Below are 14,619 nucleotides of genomic sequence, written 5' to 3' on the forward strand. Positions count from 1 at the left end.
TAGCTACTCATTTTCTAGACCATATAGCAATGTGGGTGAATTACAGTATCAGGATAAATACAAAAGCTTGGCCTCAGTTTTCTTAGTCTTGTGCCAATAATATTAAAACAGCCAGAAGAAACTTGCATTCATGTAGAAATGCTGTTTGCGTTTTAGAAACTTAGCTGGTGGTGTAATGTAGGAAGCATGCCAGCCAATCTTTGCACAACAAACTCCCTCAAACAGTAACAATTTTTTGTAATTATGTCAATTAAGGGATAAATATTAATCAAGACACATAGGATAACTTCCCGATTGATTAACTTACTACTGTGGGATCTGTGTCATCCCTCACATTTAAAAGGCAGCATCTCAACAGAGCAGTGCATTATTTTGTAAAAATGTAACTCTTCATAACATAATTTGATTATGCAAGTTGCACGAAGTAATTCTTGGGCAGGCAGAGTTTAATAACTTCCTGCTGCATAAACTTCTCTCAGCACTATTACCTGAATAACGGCTTTGACACTGCATGTTGCTGCAGATTACATTCAAGTTTAGGACAGAAATTTATGATTGCTTTTTCAAGTGCAACAAGTTCACCATTACCACCTTTGAATTTTGTACTGACAAATCTAATATTCCCACCTTTCACGATTTCCAGATTAGCTCCAAAGGGAACCAGGAAATGACGGAATACAAACTTGTGGTGGTTGGAGCTGGAGGTGTGGGAAAGAGTGCCTTAACTATCCAATTGATTCAGAACCACTTTGTGGATGAATATGATCCAACAATAGAGGTAAGTGGGCACAGACCAATGGATAGGTTCTTAAAGTAAATTTGACAGATTTTTATTGGAGTTTGTGTTTGAACTAATGTAGTTTTCTTTCCTGCAGTCAAAAAATGAATCTGGATTTGACATTGAACTTTTCTAAAATACTTCCTGTTATTGATATGTGAAACAGTTACCGTGCTTTCCAGCCGATTAAATGCTTCAGAAGTGTAACACTGTTGAAATGCCAAAATCAGTAGGCATTTCTACATTGCAAGTCACCCAGATCAGATGTTTTTAATATTAAGGGATTACAGACGGTCTGGATCAAAGCTCGAAGTACATTTATGACCAAAGTATGTACACTATATACAACCTTGAGATTTGTCTCCTTAAAGACGGCCACAAAGAAACCTGATAGAACCCATTTTTTAAAAAAACACCCTTGTGGAAAAACAAAAGAACAAATCGTACAAACAATAAAATGTAAGCGAGTAACATTCAGAACTAAAGCTCATGAAAGTGAGTTCACAGCCGCAAAGCCAGTCCAGGTGTCTGTTAGTTGCAGGCCACAGCCTCAGTTCAACAGAGACAGGCTGAACACTGCTCTGTGCCTCGCTTCTGGCCCTGATACCCGAACTTTTTCAATCTGGCCTTATGCTTATATCAGCCAACATCAAGTTGTCCCTCACTCTTGGGTTCAGCCTCCGCTGCCTCGACTCTACCTTGCCCCGCCTTGGATCCATCACTTTGAATTGGTTCCAAGTCTGTTCAAGCTTATTTCCTGCTCTTGGGCCTGGGCCCTGCCACCTTGATTCAGCTCAGACACACCACACCACAACCACCTTGCACCATCGAGACTTCTGTTTGCGCAAGTGGTTCAAAAGCTCAGCGCTAAAAGGGAAATTACAGACCATTAATTGCAGTGATCATTTACCAGAAAAAGTGTGATTAATAGAGTAGTTAGTACAGTTTTGTTTGCTACCAGTAAGATGTCTCTGTGTTTCACCAGCACCATCTTAAATTGGATATCAGTAATAACTGCTATGCTCTTAGAATAATGTCATGTCATTTAATTTTGAACTTCAATTTGGTGTCTCATCAAAACAATGGCATTTCTCCCTATTTGATACTGCCCCGTTACTGCAATGACTATGGAAGTCTAGATGTAGTGCTCAAATCTTTGGAATAGGATTTAAATCAGTAATACTCTGACAATTTTATTGAGCTGCAGCTGGCATTCTGTTACAATGGGCACTAATGTTCACTTGTCATATTCCAACTGAATTAACTTTTCCTGTATGCTCGATAATTCCTTAAAAGATGACAACATTGACAAATGTAACCTGGCTTTCACTAATCCATGAATTTGCTAAATGTTTGCTTGTCTCTTATAAAGAAGTATTCTATAGATTTTTTGTTACTGATCTATGATGATAGAAAATACTGATTGGCCAGTATATTCTACATCTTTATACTTTCCCCTTTAGTCAGTTAACGTTCACCATTTTCCAGTATATGGTATAATTTCTGTTTTGAAAGAACTCTGAAACAAATAGTGCTTTTTCAAAAGTGAAATAAAAATTGTTAGAGCCGGTAACTTACTAATGCAGAAGGAAAATATTCTGTGTATTGGAAGTCTGAAGTAGAAAAAAAATATTGGAAAAGTGCAGCAAAGTACATTTAGAATTATTGAATTGTGACTTAATTGATGACCATTCACTACAGAGTTTGTACTGGCTTTTATAGAGCATATCAGTCAGTTCAATATCCTACTCTTTTTCTGTAACCTTGAATTTATTTTCCTTCAAGGTTCTTGTTTTTTTTTGAAAGCCCTGATTAAATGTTTCTACCAGCACTGCAAATAGGCAGTTCTAAATAGTAGCTATTCTATTTGATTTTTTTTTGCATTTTCTCCCACCTCTTGCCATTGCTTTTCATCCATGTCCACTGGCATTTTAACTGTCTTCAGCAGTAACAGCTTCCCTCAATCCTATTTAAACACACCAGAGCTGTATCAAAACTTCTATCTACTTCTTTTGCTACAAGGAGAACAAATGATCTTCTGCAGTCTAATCTTTCAACTAAAATCATTCATATTTTACCATGCTATTAAATTTTGAGACCTTTCTATGAGACCTTCTTCCTAAAGTGTGGTGGCTTTAATTGGCAACAATTATAGATTGTGGCCTATGAGAATCAGCAAAATTCCTCTGCTGTTGTATTCAGTAAGTCTGTTCACAAGTCTAAGATTCCAAATGCTTCACTAAACACACTCTCAAGGTGTTCTGTCACTTTCAAATATTGCATGCAAATATTCCAGGTCCTTTTCTTCCTGCACACCCTTTGGACGGAGTGAAAAAAAATTAATGTTTTTTCCTACTCAGTCTTTCGATCTAAGTGTTTAATTTTATGCTCTTCTGTATTAAATTTAATTTGTCACTTGCCTGCTTATTCTGCTAGCCTGTACTGTCAGTCCCCTTAAGTGTGTTGTCATTGTCCTCACTTTTATTTGGTCTACTATATTTTTACATCACCTGCAGGTTTTGAAATTTTTGCCTTTCATATTAATATCCAAGTTAATCTATATAGGTAGTGGTCCTAGCACCTAACCTGGGGAGCTCTACCATTGTCCAGTCTGATAATATCCATTTTCTTTGTGTCATTGATTATAGAACACTGCAGCCCAGAAGCATGCCCTTTGGCCACCTGGTCCATGCTGAACTATTCTGCTTAGTCCCATCCACCTGCACCTGGACCATAGACTTCCACACTCCTCCCATCCCTTGTTTCTCTTAAATGTTGAAATCGAACCTGCATCCACCACTTCCACTGGCAGCTTGTGCCACACTCTCACCATTCTCTAAGAAAAGCCCTTAACATTTCACCTTTCACCCTTACCCTATAACCTCTAGTATTCTCACCCAACTGCTATGGAAAATGTCTGCTTGCATTTACTCTACTCATAATTTTGTATACCTCTATCCAATCTCCCCTCATTCTCCAACACTCAAGGGAATAAAAATCCTAACCTATTCAACCTTTCTCTATAACTCAGGATCTCAAGTTCTGGCAACATCCTTGTAAATATTCTCTGCACTATTTCAATCCTATTGATATCTTTCTTGTAGGTAAGTCACCAGAACTGCACACAATACTCTAAATTAGGTCTCATCAATGTCTTGTACAAGTTTCACATAACTTTCCAACTCTTGTGTATTCTGTACTTTTAATTAGGCTCTCTTTATGACCATATCTACTTTCAAAGAATTATAGATCTGTATTCCAAGATCCTCTTGTTCTATGTACCCCTCAATGCCCTGCCTTTCATTGTGTAAGTCCTACCTTGATTTGTCCTCCCAAAGTGCAACGCTGTCTCCAAATCAATTTCTTATTCATGCTGTTTATTCGATTATCTTCAATTTACATAACATAAGAAATGGGAGCAGGAGATGGCCATCTGTTGATCTGGCCATTGACTCATCTCCGTCAACTTTCCTTTTCCCCATAACCCTCAATTCCCCTACTATGTAAAAATTTATCCAACCTTGTCTTAAATATTTATTAAGGTAGCCTCCACTGCTTCATTGAGCAGAGAATTCCACAGATTCACCACTCTCTAGGAAAAGCAGTTCCTTCTCATCTCCATCCTAAATCTACTCCCCCGAATCTTGAGGCTATTTCCCCTTTTTTGCTAGCTATTCTTTAGGTTGGGGTTTCATAAAATGTCCTTTGAAAATCTACATTGGTGACATCTTTTGCATTCCCTTCAGCAGCTTCTCTGTGTGTTATTCAGAAAGTCAGAAGGCATGGGATCCAGGGAAGTTTGGCCAGGTGGATTCAGAATTGGCTTGCCCGCAGAAAGCAGAGGGTCGTGGTGGAGGGAATACATTCGGATTGGAGGGTTGTGACTTGTGGTGTCCCACAAGGATCGGTTCTGGGACCTCTACTTTTTGTGATTTTTATTAACGACCTGGATGTGGGGGTAGAAGGGTGGGTTGGCAAATTTGCAGACGACACAAAGGTTGGTGGTGTTGTGGATAGTGTAGAGGATTGTCGAAGATTGCAGAGAGACACTGATAGGATGCAGAAGTGGGCTGAGAAGTGGCAGATGGAGTTCAACCCAGAGAAGTGTGAGGTGGTGCAGTTTGGAAGGACAAACCCCAAGGCAGATTTCAAAGTAAATGTCAGGATACTTGGAAGTGTGGAGGAGCAGAGGGATCTGGGGGTACATGTCCACAGATCCCAGAAAGTTGCCTCACAGGTATATAAGATAGTTAAGAAAGCTTATGGAGTATTAGCTTTCATAAGTCGAGGGATAGAGTTTAAGAGTCGCGGGGTAATGATGCAGCTCTATAAAACTCTGGTTAGGCCACACTTGGAGTACTGTGTCCAGTTCTGGTCGCCTCACTATAGGAAGGATGTGGAAGCATTGGAAAGGGTACAGAGGAGATTTACCAGGATGCTACCTGGTTTAGAGAGTGCATTATGATCAGAGATTAAGGGAGCTAGGGCTTTACTCTCTGGAGAGGAGGAGGATGAGAGGAGGCATGTTAGAGGTATACAAGATAGAGGAATAGATAGAGTGGAGAGCCAGCACCTCTTCCCCAGGGCACCACTGCTCAATACAAGAAGACATGGCTTTAAGGTAAGGGGTGGAAAGTTCAAGGGGGATATTAGAGGAAGGTTTTTTACTCTTGAGAGTGGTTGGTGCGTGGAATGCACTGCCTGAGTCAGTGGTGGAGGCAGATACACTAGTAAAATTTAAGAGACTACTAGACAGGTATATGGAGGAATTTAAGGTGGGGGGGTTATATGGGAGGCAGGGTTTAAAGGTCGGCACAACGTTGTGGGCCGAAGGGCCTGTACTGTGCTGTATTGTTCTATGTTCTATGTTATCAAGAAGTTAAATCAATTAGTTAAACATACAGGTAGTCCCCGAGTTACGAACATCCGACTTACGGACAACTCGTACTTACAAACTGAGCAAGGAGAATGCTGTCTGACATTTTAAGTCAAAACGCGACGCCATCCACCATTTTAAGTCGGATTGCGATGCCGTTCGCCATTTTAAGTCATTGCGGTTGACACTGTGTTGAGTGTTTAACTTTGTATTTGGCTTAAATTTTTCTTGGCAATATTCACCCTGACCCCCCCCCCCCTCTTCTGGTCGGCTGGTGACTCAGTGAGATCAGCGCTGGGCTCAAGTTCGATCCAGTGACAGACCACTCCTGTGCCGGATTGATGTCGAGCTTGAAACTCGACCTCATTAAAAAAAAACACTGCCACCTCCAGTTTAAATTCCCACGCTGAATATTGTGGAGGATCAAATACCCAAATCCAGCATAGCTCCCACTTGTCCTATTTAGCCTATCTCAGTGCGGCGGTCCTTAGGACCCAACGGACCTCGGGAGCCGGCACAGCTTGGGACCCGCCGCCTGCAGTGTTTCTGTTCCATTGACGGGAAGCGATTGCGATTGAAAATAAAGTGGAAACAATAAAGCGTTTGGAAAGAGGTGAAACGTCATTGGAAAAGCGTTAGGCTACAAGTCAGTCAACGATCGGAGCAATTTTAAAGGATAACGGATAAAGTGAGAACAATGGAGCATGTGAAAGGCCCTGCCCCGATGAAAGCTACAATTATTACTATGCAACGCAATGGTTTAATTATTGGAATACATATGTTTCTTAAGTGTTTTCTATGCATAGAAAGGTGAAATATATACTGTATACTAAGACAAACATTTGACTAACTGACGCTAAATAATACCGGATGTACTTGTTCTGACTTACGTACAAATCCGACTTAAAGACGGACTCAGGAACGGAACTCGTACGTAACCCGGGGACTGCCTGTAATTTGGTTTCAGAAACTTCATTCAGACTCTCTTCATTACATGAGCTTCCCTAAGTGCCAGCTAACTTTATTCTTAGATTATGGTTTCTAGGAGATGAAATTATGGTTGCTAGGCCTTTAAAATACCCAAAACATTAATTATTTTTGTCACCTTTTTGTTTGATCTACCAAGTCTCCATTCGTTTCCCTTCATTTTGGATGACTTACTACTATCAATATTTGCTAGTGAAAAAACACCAAATGTTCTACACACTCAGCAGGTCAGCCACTGCTTGGTTTATCTTTCTGTGGATGCTTCCTGACCTGCTGAGTTTTTCTGGCAATTCCTCATCTTATTTCAGATTTTCACATTTTTTTTTAACAATTCCCATTAACTCTTTGTAGGACACTTTCCTTTTAAAGTGCAATTTCACATTTTTCTTGCAGCTTTTGCATGCTCAGAAATAATCTAAATGTCAATATTCTGGAATATATTGTTTCTGGAATACTTGTAGACGGTTGAGTGACTATAAACTTGAAATTGAAATTAGTGCTTTTTATTTGCCTGTCAGTGTAATTGCTTGGTACTATGACTGCAGAACAGAATTTTAAGAATGATGCTGGTCGAAACTCCCTAGTCTGGCACTCTTGGGATTTGACTGGTGCTGGACCATATATAGTTCCCCCGATCATTTTCCCCTGAGCAGGAGTACTGCTTTTTTTTAAAGTACAGACACTCCCTGAGCCATGTAAATAATAAGAGAACTGACTTGAGCCTGAAGTTTCTGTAAATTGGAAACATCAGCTGAGGTTGCAAAAGTTCCATTGGTACAGTAATTAGCTACGGATTAGTTATAGATCCTAGCTAATTAGTGTAGATTTGTACCACTGATTCAAAACATAGTGACTACAGAATGCTGGACTGGAGAATTTCATCCTGTATTTTTGTGCTCGTCTGTCTTTATACTAACCTTCCAGTGTGCTTGTGGGTTCAAACATTTCTACTTGCTGCTATATCACAAACCTAGGGGAAATGTGTATAATCAGTTGAAATGTGTACAATTTTCAATTCTCAATTCATGGGTATTACTGTGTAATGATTGCTGAAATATAATTTAAAATAAATTCATCTTGTTTTTCTCTTTAGGACTCCTATAGGAAACAGGTAGTGATTGATGGTGAAACATGTTTGTTGGACATTCTGGATACAGCAGGTCAAGAAGAGTACAGTGCTATGAGGGATCAGTACATGAGGACAGGCGAAGGATTTCTCTGTGTCTTTGCCATAAACAATCATAAATCATTTGCAGATGTTCACTTGTACAGGTGGGTGGAATATTTATTCTACAATCAGCTTTTGAGAAGGTTAAAAGTAAGTTTAAGTTTTAGATCACTGGCTACCATTAAATTCGCATACTGGCGATAAGTGCCTATGAAAATCTGCCTCAACTTATAAACTAGCCAGGATATTGTTTAAATTTCATTTTGAGTCTAAATCTATGGAGATATTTTGGCAGATGAATAATTCCTGTAGAAATAACTGATAGAAACTTCAGAACTTTAAAAATCTGTCCTGGAAGCAGCCCAAAAAAAGACTTTCTGTACCAACTTCTGTACTTCGTGGATGTTGCATTTTATTTTAAGAGTGGCATACTGAAGACTACAGCTATAGAGTTCTAAACATAACTATAGAAGCATAATGGCCAAATTGTCTATGGTAAATTGGGAAATTTAGTTTAAAAATATATCAGATATTGAAAATGTTTCATAATGTAGACAGAAAGGGTTAGTTCAGTGGACAACTAATTTCATTAGTTCAGCACCGTGGGTCAAAATGCCTGTTGCTGTGCTGCACTGTTCTATTATCTTTAATTATCAGTAAAGCTCCCTAATGTTGACAAATAACAATACCATGGGAAAAATCTTTTATGAAAGGATTAAGTGTTAGATTACAGGAAAAAATGGATTTGTGAAATTGGAATATAGTTAAAGGAGGACCAAAAATTGATGTGAGGAAATAAACCTATGAGTAATACAAAAAATGTAAGAGCTACTTGAACTGTACAGAAAGAGAGTAAGAAAATAATTCAGATCAAAGAAACGAGTATTAAGGAAACAATGTTCATGTAAGTAAGCATGTCTGCCTTAATCATATTAGAAATAATAAGGATGTTATGGGCTAATAGAAATTTAAAGAACCATTATTAAAGAAATAGTGCTAGAAAAATGAATGTGGCTAGAAATCTATCAACGTGGGTCCTGAATGGCAGCCTTTTCTAAAAAGAGTGAGAAGATGATAGCTGTTGTGAACTTCCAAAATGTTCTCTTTGGAACACAAGAACATAAGAAAGAGGAGCAGCAGTAGGCCATCCGGACTGTTGAGCTCATTCCACCATTCAGTAAGACCATGGCTGATATGACCATGGATTCATCTCCACCTACCTACCTTTCCCCCGTAACCCCTAAATCTCCTACTATGCAAAAATCTATCCAACCTTGTCTTAAATAAATCTACCGCATCATTGGGCAGAGAATTCCACAGATTCACCACTCTCTGGGAAAAGCAGTTTATCCTCATCTCCATCCTAAATTTACTTACCCGAATCTTGAGGCTATGTCTTCTAGTTCTAGTTTCACCTACCAGTGGAAACCACTTTCCTGCCTCTTTCTTATCTATCCCTTTCATATTTTTATATTTTTCTGTAAAATCTCTTCTCATCCTTCTGAAGTTTGGATACACTACACTTGGTCCCTCTTCCAAATTGTTAATGTATATCGTGAACTGTTGCGGGCCCAGCACTGACCCCTGCGTCACACTGCTCACCACTGATTGCCAACCAGAGTAACACCCATGTATCCCAACTCTCTGCTCTCTATTGGTTTACCAATCCTCTATCCATACTAATACATCACCTCCAACTCTATGTATCCTTATCTTATAGATAAGTCTTTTATATGGCACCTTATCAAAGGCCTTCTGGAAATCCAAGTAAATAATGTTCATCTGTGCCCCTTTATCCACTGTGCTCGTTATATCCTCAAAGAACTCCCGTAAGTTTGTCAAACAGGACCTGCCTTTGCAGAATCCATGCTGTGTTTGATAGATCCATTTCTTTCCAGATGCCTCGCTATTCCTTCTTTATTGATAGCTTCAAGCATTTTCCCAATGACAGATGTTAAATTAACTGGCCTATAGTCACCTGCCTTTTGCCTATATCCTTTTTTGAACAGTGACGTGACATTCACCTACTTCCAATCTGCTGGGACCTGCCCAGAGTTCAGAGGATTTTAGTAAATTATCACCAAAGCCTCTATTATAACCTTTGCCATTTCTTTCAGTACCTTGGGATGCATTCCATTAGGACCAGGAGACCTGTCTATCTTTAGGCCTACAAGTTTGCTGAGTACTGCCTCCTTAGTGATAGCTATTGTTTCGAGGCCCTCGTCTCCCATTGCATCCATATCTAAATTGAGCTTAATAACCAGTGCACGTGTTACAGTGTGTTAACGTGTGCTTGATAGTCAGTATACAGATGAATAAAAATAATGAATTGTTAAATTTGGTTTGGTAATTGGCACAAGAGATTCTGCAGATGCTGGAAATCCAGAATAACACACACAAAATGCTGGAGGAACTCAGCAGGTCATGCAGCATCTATGGAAATGAATAAACAGTCAACACTCTGGGCTGAGACCCTTCATCAGGACTGGAAAGGAAAGGGGAAGATGCCAGAATAAAAAAAGTGGGGTAAGGAGGACAATCTAGAATGTGATAGGTGAAGCCTGGTGTATGGGAAAGATAAAACACTGGAAAAGAAGAAATATGATCAAAGAGAGTGACCCACAGGAGAAAGGGGAAAAGGATGGGCATCGGGGGACCACAGGAGAAATGGAAGAGGAAAAGCAGCAGGGGGAGGTGAAGGGCAGGTAAGAGGCCAAAGTGGAAAATACAAGAGGAAGGGGGGAGGGGAAAAGAAAAAAAAGAAAGGGGGGGAGAAGGTCATCAGAAGGAAAAATCAATGCTCATGCCATCAGGTTGGAGGCTACCCACCAGGAAATTCTGCTTTTGACAGATGGAGTGGTGGTGATTGACAGAGCAATTCTCCAGTTTATATTGGATCTTACCAATGTAGAGGAGCCCGCATCGAGGTACTATAGATGACCCCAACAAATTCACAGGTGAAGTATTCCCTCACCTGGAAGGAATGTTTGGGGCCCTGAATGGAGATGAGCAAGTAGGTGAATGGGCAGGTGAATGGGCAGGTGCATATGGGGATAAATCAATTGTTAAATTTGATCTGGTAATCAGTATGTAGGGAGTAGCAGTAAATTGTTAAATAAACAGCACATTAAATTAGTATAATTGCAATAAGCATGCAGTAAATTTTGATTGAAAAGCAGGAAATAAGATAGCTTGATACAGTCAATTATTAACGTGAGTTTGTAAATGAATATCCAAAAGGCTATAAATTGTTAGATTGGGCTTAAAAGCCAGAATAAAATGAAAAAAGAATCATGGAGACACAAGAGACCACAGATGCTGGAATCAAGAGCAACAAACAATTTGACTCTTGGTGCAGTGTTTCAACTAAAACATTAACAATTTCTCTCCTCGCAATCCTCGACTCCAGAGATCCTCCAGAAGATTGTTGGAAGAAATTTACAATGTTGCCGAATTGGGTTTGATACCCAGTGTGATGTTACAGCAATTCATTCTGATTTGCAAAGAAAGTGACAGTTATTTGTTAAGTTAGACTTTTCTAATCAATGCAAGAATAGCATAGTGTTTAGTTTCTTGATGAACAATACAAAACTGGGCTTGATGACTAAATTTTAAATGGAGCAGTGTATATACACTTACTTGATGAAACAGGTTTGTTAAAATATACATGAAGATGAAAGATTTGTTTGATTGAGCTTGATGGCCATTATCCAGCAGTTGGATTAGAAAATAATAAATCAAACACTGCACTTTGGAAAGGAGGAAAATAGTTGATGGGTGAAACTGGGAAGAGGGAGGGTTGAAGAAAAGAGCTGAAAAATAGATTGGTGAAAGAGCTGGAGAAGAAACTGATGGGAGAGGGTAGAAGACCATGAAAGAAAGGGAAAGGGGAGGAGCACTAGAGGGAGGTGATGGGCAGGTAAAGAAATGAGGCGAGAGAAGGAAATGGGAATGGTAAAGGGGAGCATCTGCAGATTTTCTCATGTTAGTACAGATTGAAGAGTCATTTGCAAGTTCTCAAGATGTTACTTAATTGGGTAATTAGTGCTAGGCTTCAGGTACACTCTAATGACTGAATGAATGTGATATATTCAAGTTACTGATGAGAAAATGAGGTGGTGTTAGGGCAGAGGCTAAAAACAATGTCGGCAAGTTACGTCAATGGCTAAAGTGGCAGTGAAAATGTTAGATCATTCACTTGGTTAGTAAGTAAGGTATAGAGTATGGTACAAAACTCAACAAATGATAGTAAGATAGCTTGTGATAGGTAAAAATTACTCGGAGGGCAAGTGGTATGTTTACTTGTTTGTGAATGTTTGGAGTTTTCTTCAGAGTGTTATGTATGCTCAATCATTTATTTTACTCAAAACTAAAGTTGTTAAAATTAGGAGAATAACATAGAAAATTAAGTTAATGCTGAATTACAAAGAGGTCTTTTGTTTTGGTTCATTTAAGTTAGCTATTATTTGGGAAAGGTAGTTTTGTTTAAAAAAAACAAGTAAACTTTGGGTTTCTATAATATTTTGGAATTAAATTTGTAGTAATTATAGATAACACTTGCTTATTCTGAATCATTTCTTCTCATCTGACATTTTACCAGTCAGGGTTTCTTTTCCAACCAGCTTGCCCTATCACGTCACTTGATGTTCTCGTGTGTTCACAGAGTATGTGATGAATCAGCAGTTCACATTTTTAAACCCTATTCTTGAAGCAGAAGTCAAGGGTGCTAATAGAAAATATATTTTTGTCAGTTGGATCATTACATAAAATACATGAATTTTTGAAGTCTTAGACTTTTATTATATTGTTGGTGTAAAACAGGGGTTCCCAACCTGGGGTGCAAGATGGAATTTCAGGGGGTACGACAAAGAGTGGCTTGTGTGCTTGAGTGACAAGTCACGAGTCATCACTCAGCCAGCTGCCAGTGTGCCTTGAGAAGTGGTAGTGTAGCAGTGTGCTACACGCGGCGCTGAAATAACGACATGGAGTCGGTGAGCTGGAGTTGCAAAAGAGGTTTATTCAAACTTCGTGGCCTCGCTTTAAAGCCTTCCTGTTCCCGGCCTCCCCGGGCAGGAATACTGTAGGGGGTGCGTATTCACAGTCCCGTCACGCGCGTGGGCTTTTCCCCTTGCTGGTGAAGAAAGCCTGGCGCCCTTTTTGGGACCGGCCTCAATGCCGGTGCGCACCACTTTGTGAGCCGGTTCGAGTGCGCTGGGAAATGGGTCACCACATAACCACCCCCCCCAGAACCGGCAATATACCCCCCAATGTCCTCAGTTTGGGTCTGACTCTGTTTGGGAGGTCTGCCTCTGCGCTGCGGTGCCTGAATCTCGACCGGCTACGCCAAGTCCACATGGGCCAGTTTGAGTCAGTCCACCGTGAAAACCTCCTCTTTCTGCCCAATGTCCAGCACGAATGTGGACCCGTTGTTTCTGATCACCGTAAATGGCCCCTCATAGGCCCGGTGTAGCAGTGCCCGATGTCCGCCCCGTTGTACAAAAACGAACTTACAGTTTTGCAGGTCTTTGGGTAGGCAGGTTGGGTTCTGCCCAATCTGTGAAGTGGGTATGGGGGCTAGGTTACCAAGCTTCTCGCATAGTCTGCTGCGGGTTCTTCCTCTTGCCCCCTTGGGGCTGCTATGAACTCTCCTGGGACGACCAGGGGTGTGCCGTACACCAACTCGGCCGACGAGGTGTGCAGATCCTCTTTGGGTGCCTTGCGGATTCCGAGCAGGACCCAGGGAAGCTCGTCCACTCAGTTAGGCCCTTTGAGGCGGGCCATGAGAGCCGACTTCAGGTGATGGTGTAAACGCTTCACTAGTCCGTTGGACTGTGAGTGGTAGGCAGTTGTGTGGTGCAGCTGTGTCCCCAAAAGGCTGGCCACAGCCGACGACAGGCTGGAGGTGAACTGGGCGCCTCTGTCGGAGGTAATGTGGGCCGGTACACCAAAGTGAGATACCCAGGTTGCAATCAGTGCTCAGGCGCAGGATTCGGAAGTGGTGTCGGTGAGTGGGACTGCCTCTGGCCATCTTGTGAACTGGTCCACGATAGTCAGGAGGTGCCGCGCTCCTCGCGACACTGGCAGGGGGCCCACGATATCCACATGAATATGGTCGAAACGCCGGCGGGTGGGGTGGAACTGCTGCGGCAGGGCTTTGGTGTGCCGCTGCACCTTGGCTGTTTGGCAGTGCATGCACGTTTTGGCCCATTCACTGACCTGCTTGCGGAGTCCGTGCCAAATGAACCTGTTAGCTACCATCCGGACGGTTGACCTGATGGAGGGGTGCGCTAAGTTGTGAATGGAGTCGAAAACGCGCCGCCACCAGGCTGCCGGAACGACGGGGCGGGGTTGGCCGGTGGTTATGTCACGGAGTAAGGTCTTCTCACCTGGGCCTATGGGGAGGTCCTGGAGCTGCAAACCGGAGACTGCGGTTCTGTAACTAGGGCTCTCCTCGTCTGCCTGCTGCGCCTCCGCCAGCGCTTCATAGTCTACCCCCTGGGACAGGGCTTGGATGTTAGGTCTGGAGAGAGGGTCCGCCACGACATTGTCCTTTCCCGAGACGTGCCGGACATCCGTCGTGTATTCGGAGATGTAGGACAGATGTCACTGCTGGCGGGACGACCAGGGGTCGGATGCTTTCGTGAACGCAAAGGTAAGCGGTTTGTGGTCCGTGAACGCGGTGAAGGGCCTACCTTCTAAGAAATACCTGAAATGCCAGATTGCCAGGTATAGCGCCGACAGTTCCTGGTCGAAAGCACTGTATTTGAGCTCGGGTGGTCGCAGGTGTTTGCTGAAAAATGCCAGGGGTTG

The 14,619-nt window shown here is 41.5% G+C and overlaps 1 protein-coding gene across 1 annotated transcript in view; it reads left to right on the top strand.

The window, feature by feature from the left end:
* Nucleotides 1-14,619, top strand: part of LOC140731969 (GTPase NRas) — a 59,551-nt gene that overhangs the window by 18,875 nt on the left and 26,057 nt on the right. The window contains exons 2-3 of the mRNA XM_073054007.1: nucleotides 644-778; nucleotides 7,735-7,913. Coding sequence (XP_072910108.1) covers nucleotides 668-778; nucleotides 7,735-7,913 — 290 coding nt within the window. The 5' untranslated portion in view covers nucleotides 644-667. The remainder of the gene's footprint in view (nucleotides 1-643; nucleotides 779-7,734; nucleotides 7,914-14,619) is intronic.

Source organism: Hemitrygon akajei, chromosome 8, assembly GCF_048418815.1.
Source record: "Hemitrygon akajei chromosome 8, sHemAka1.3, whole genome shotgun sequence".
Classification (NCBI taxonomy): domain Eukaryota; kingdom Metazoa; phylum Chordata; class Chondrichthyes; order Myliobatiformes; family Dasyatidae; genus Hemitrygon; species Hemitrygon akajei.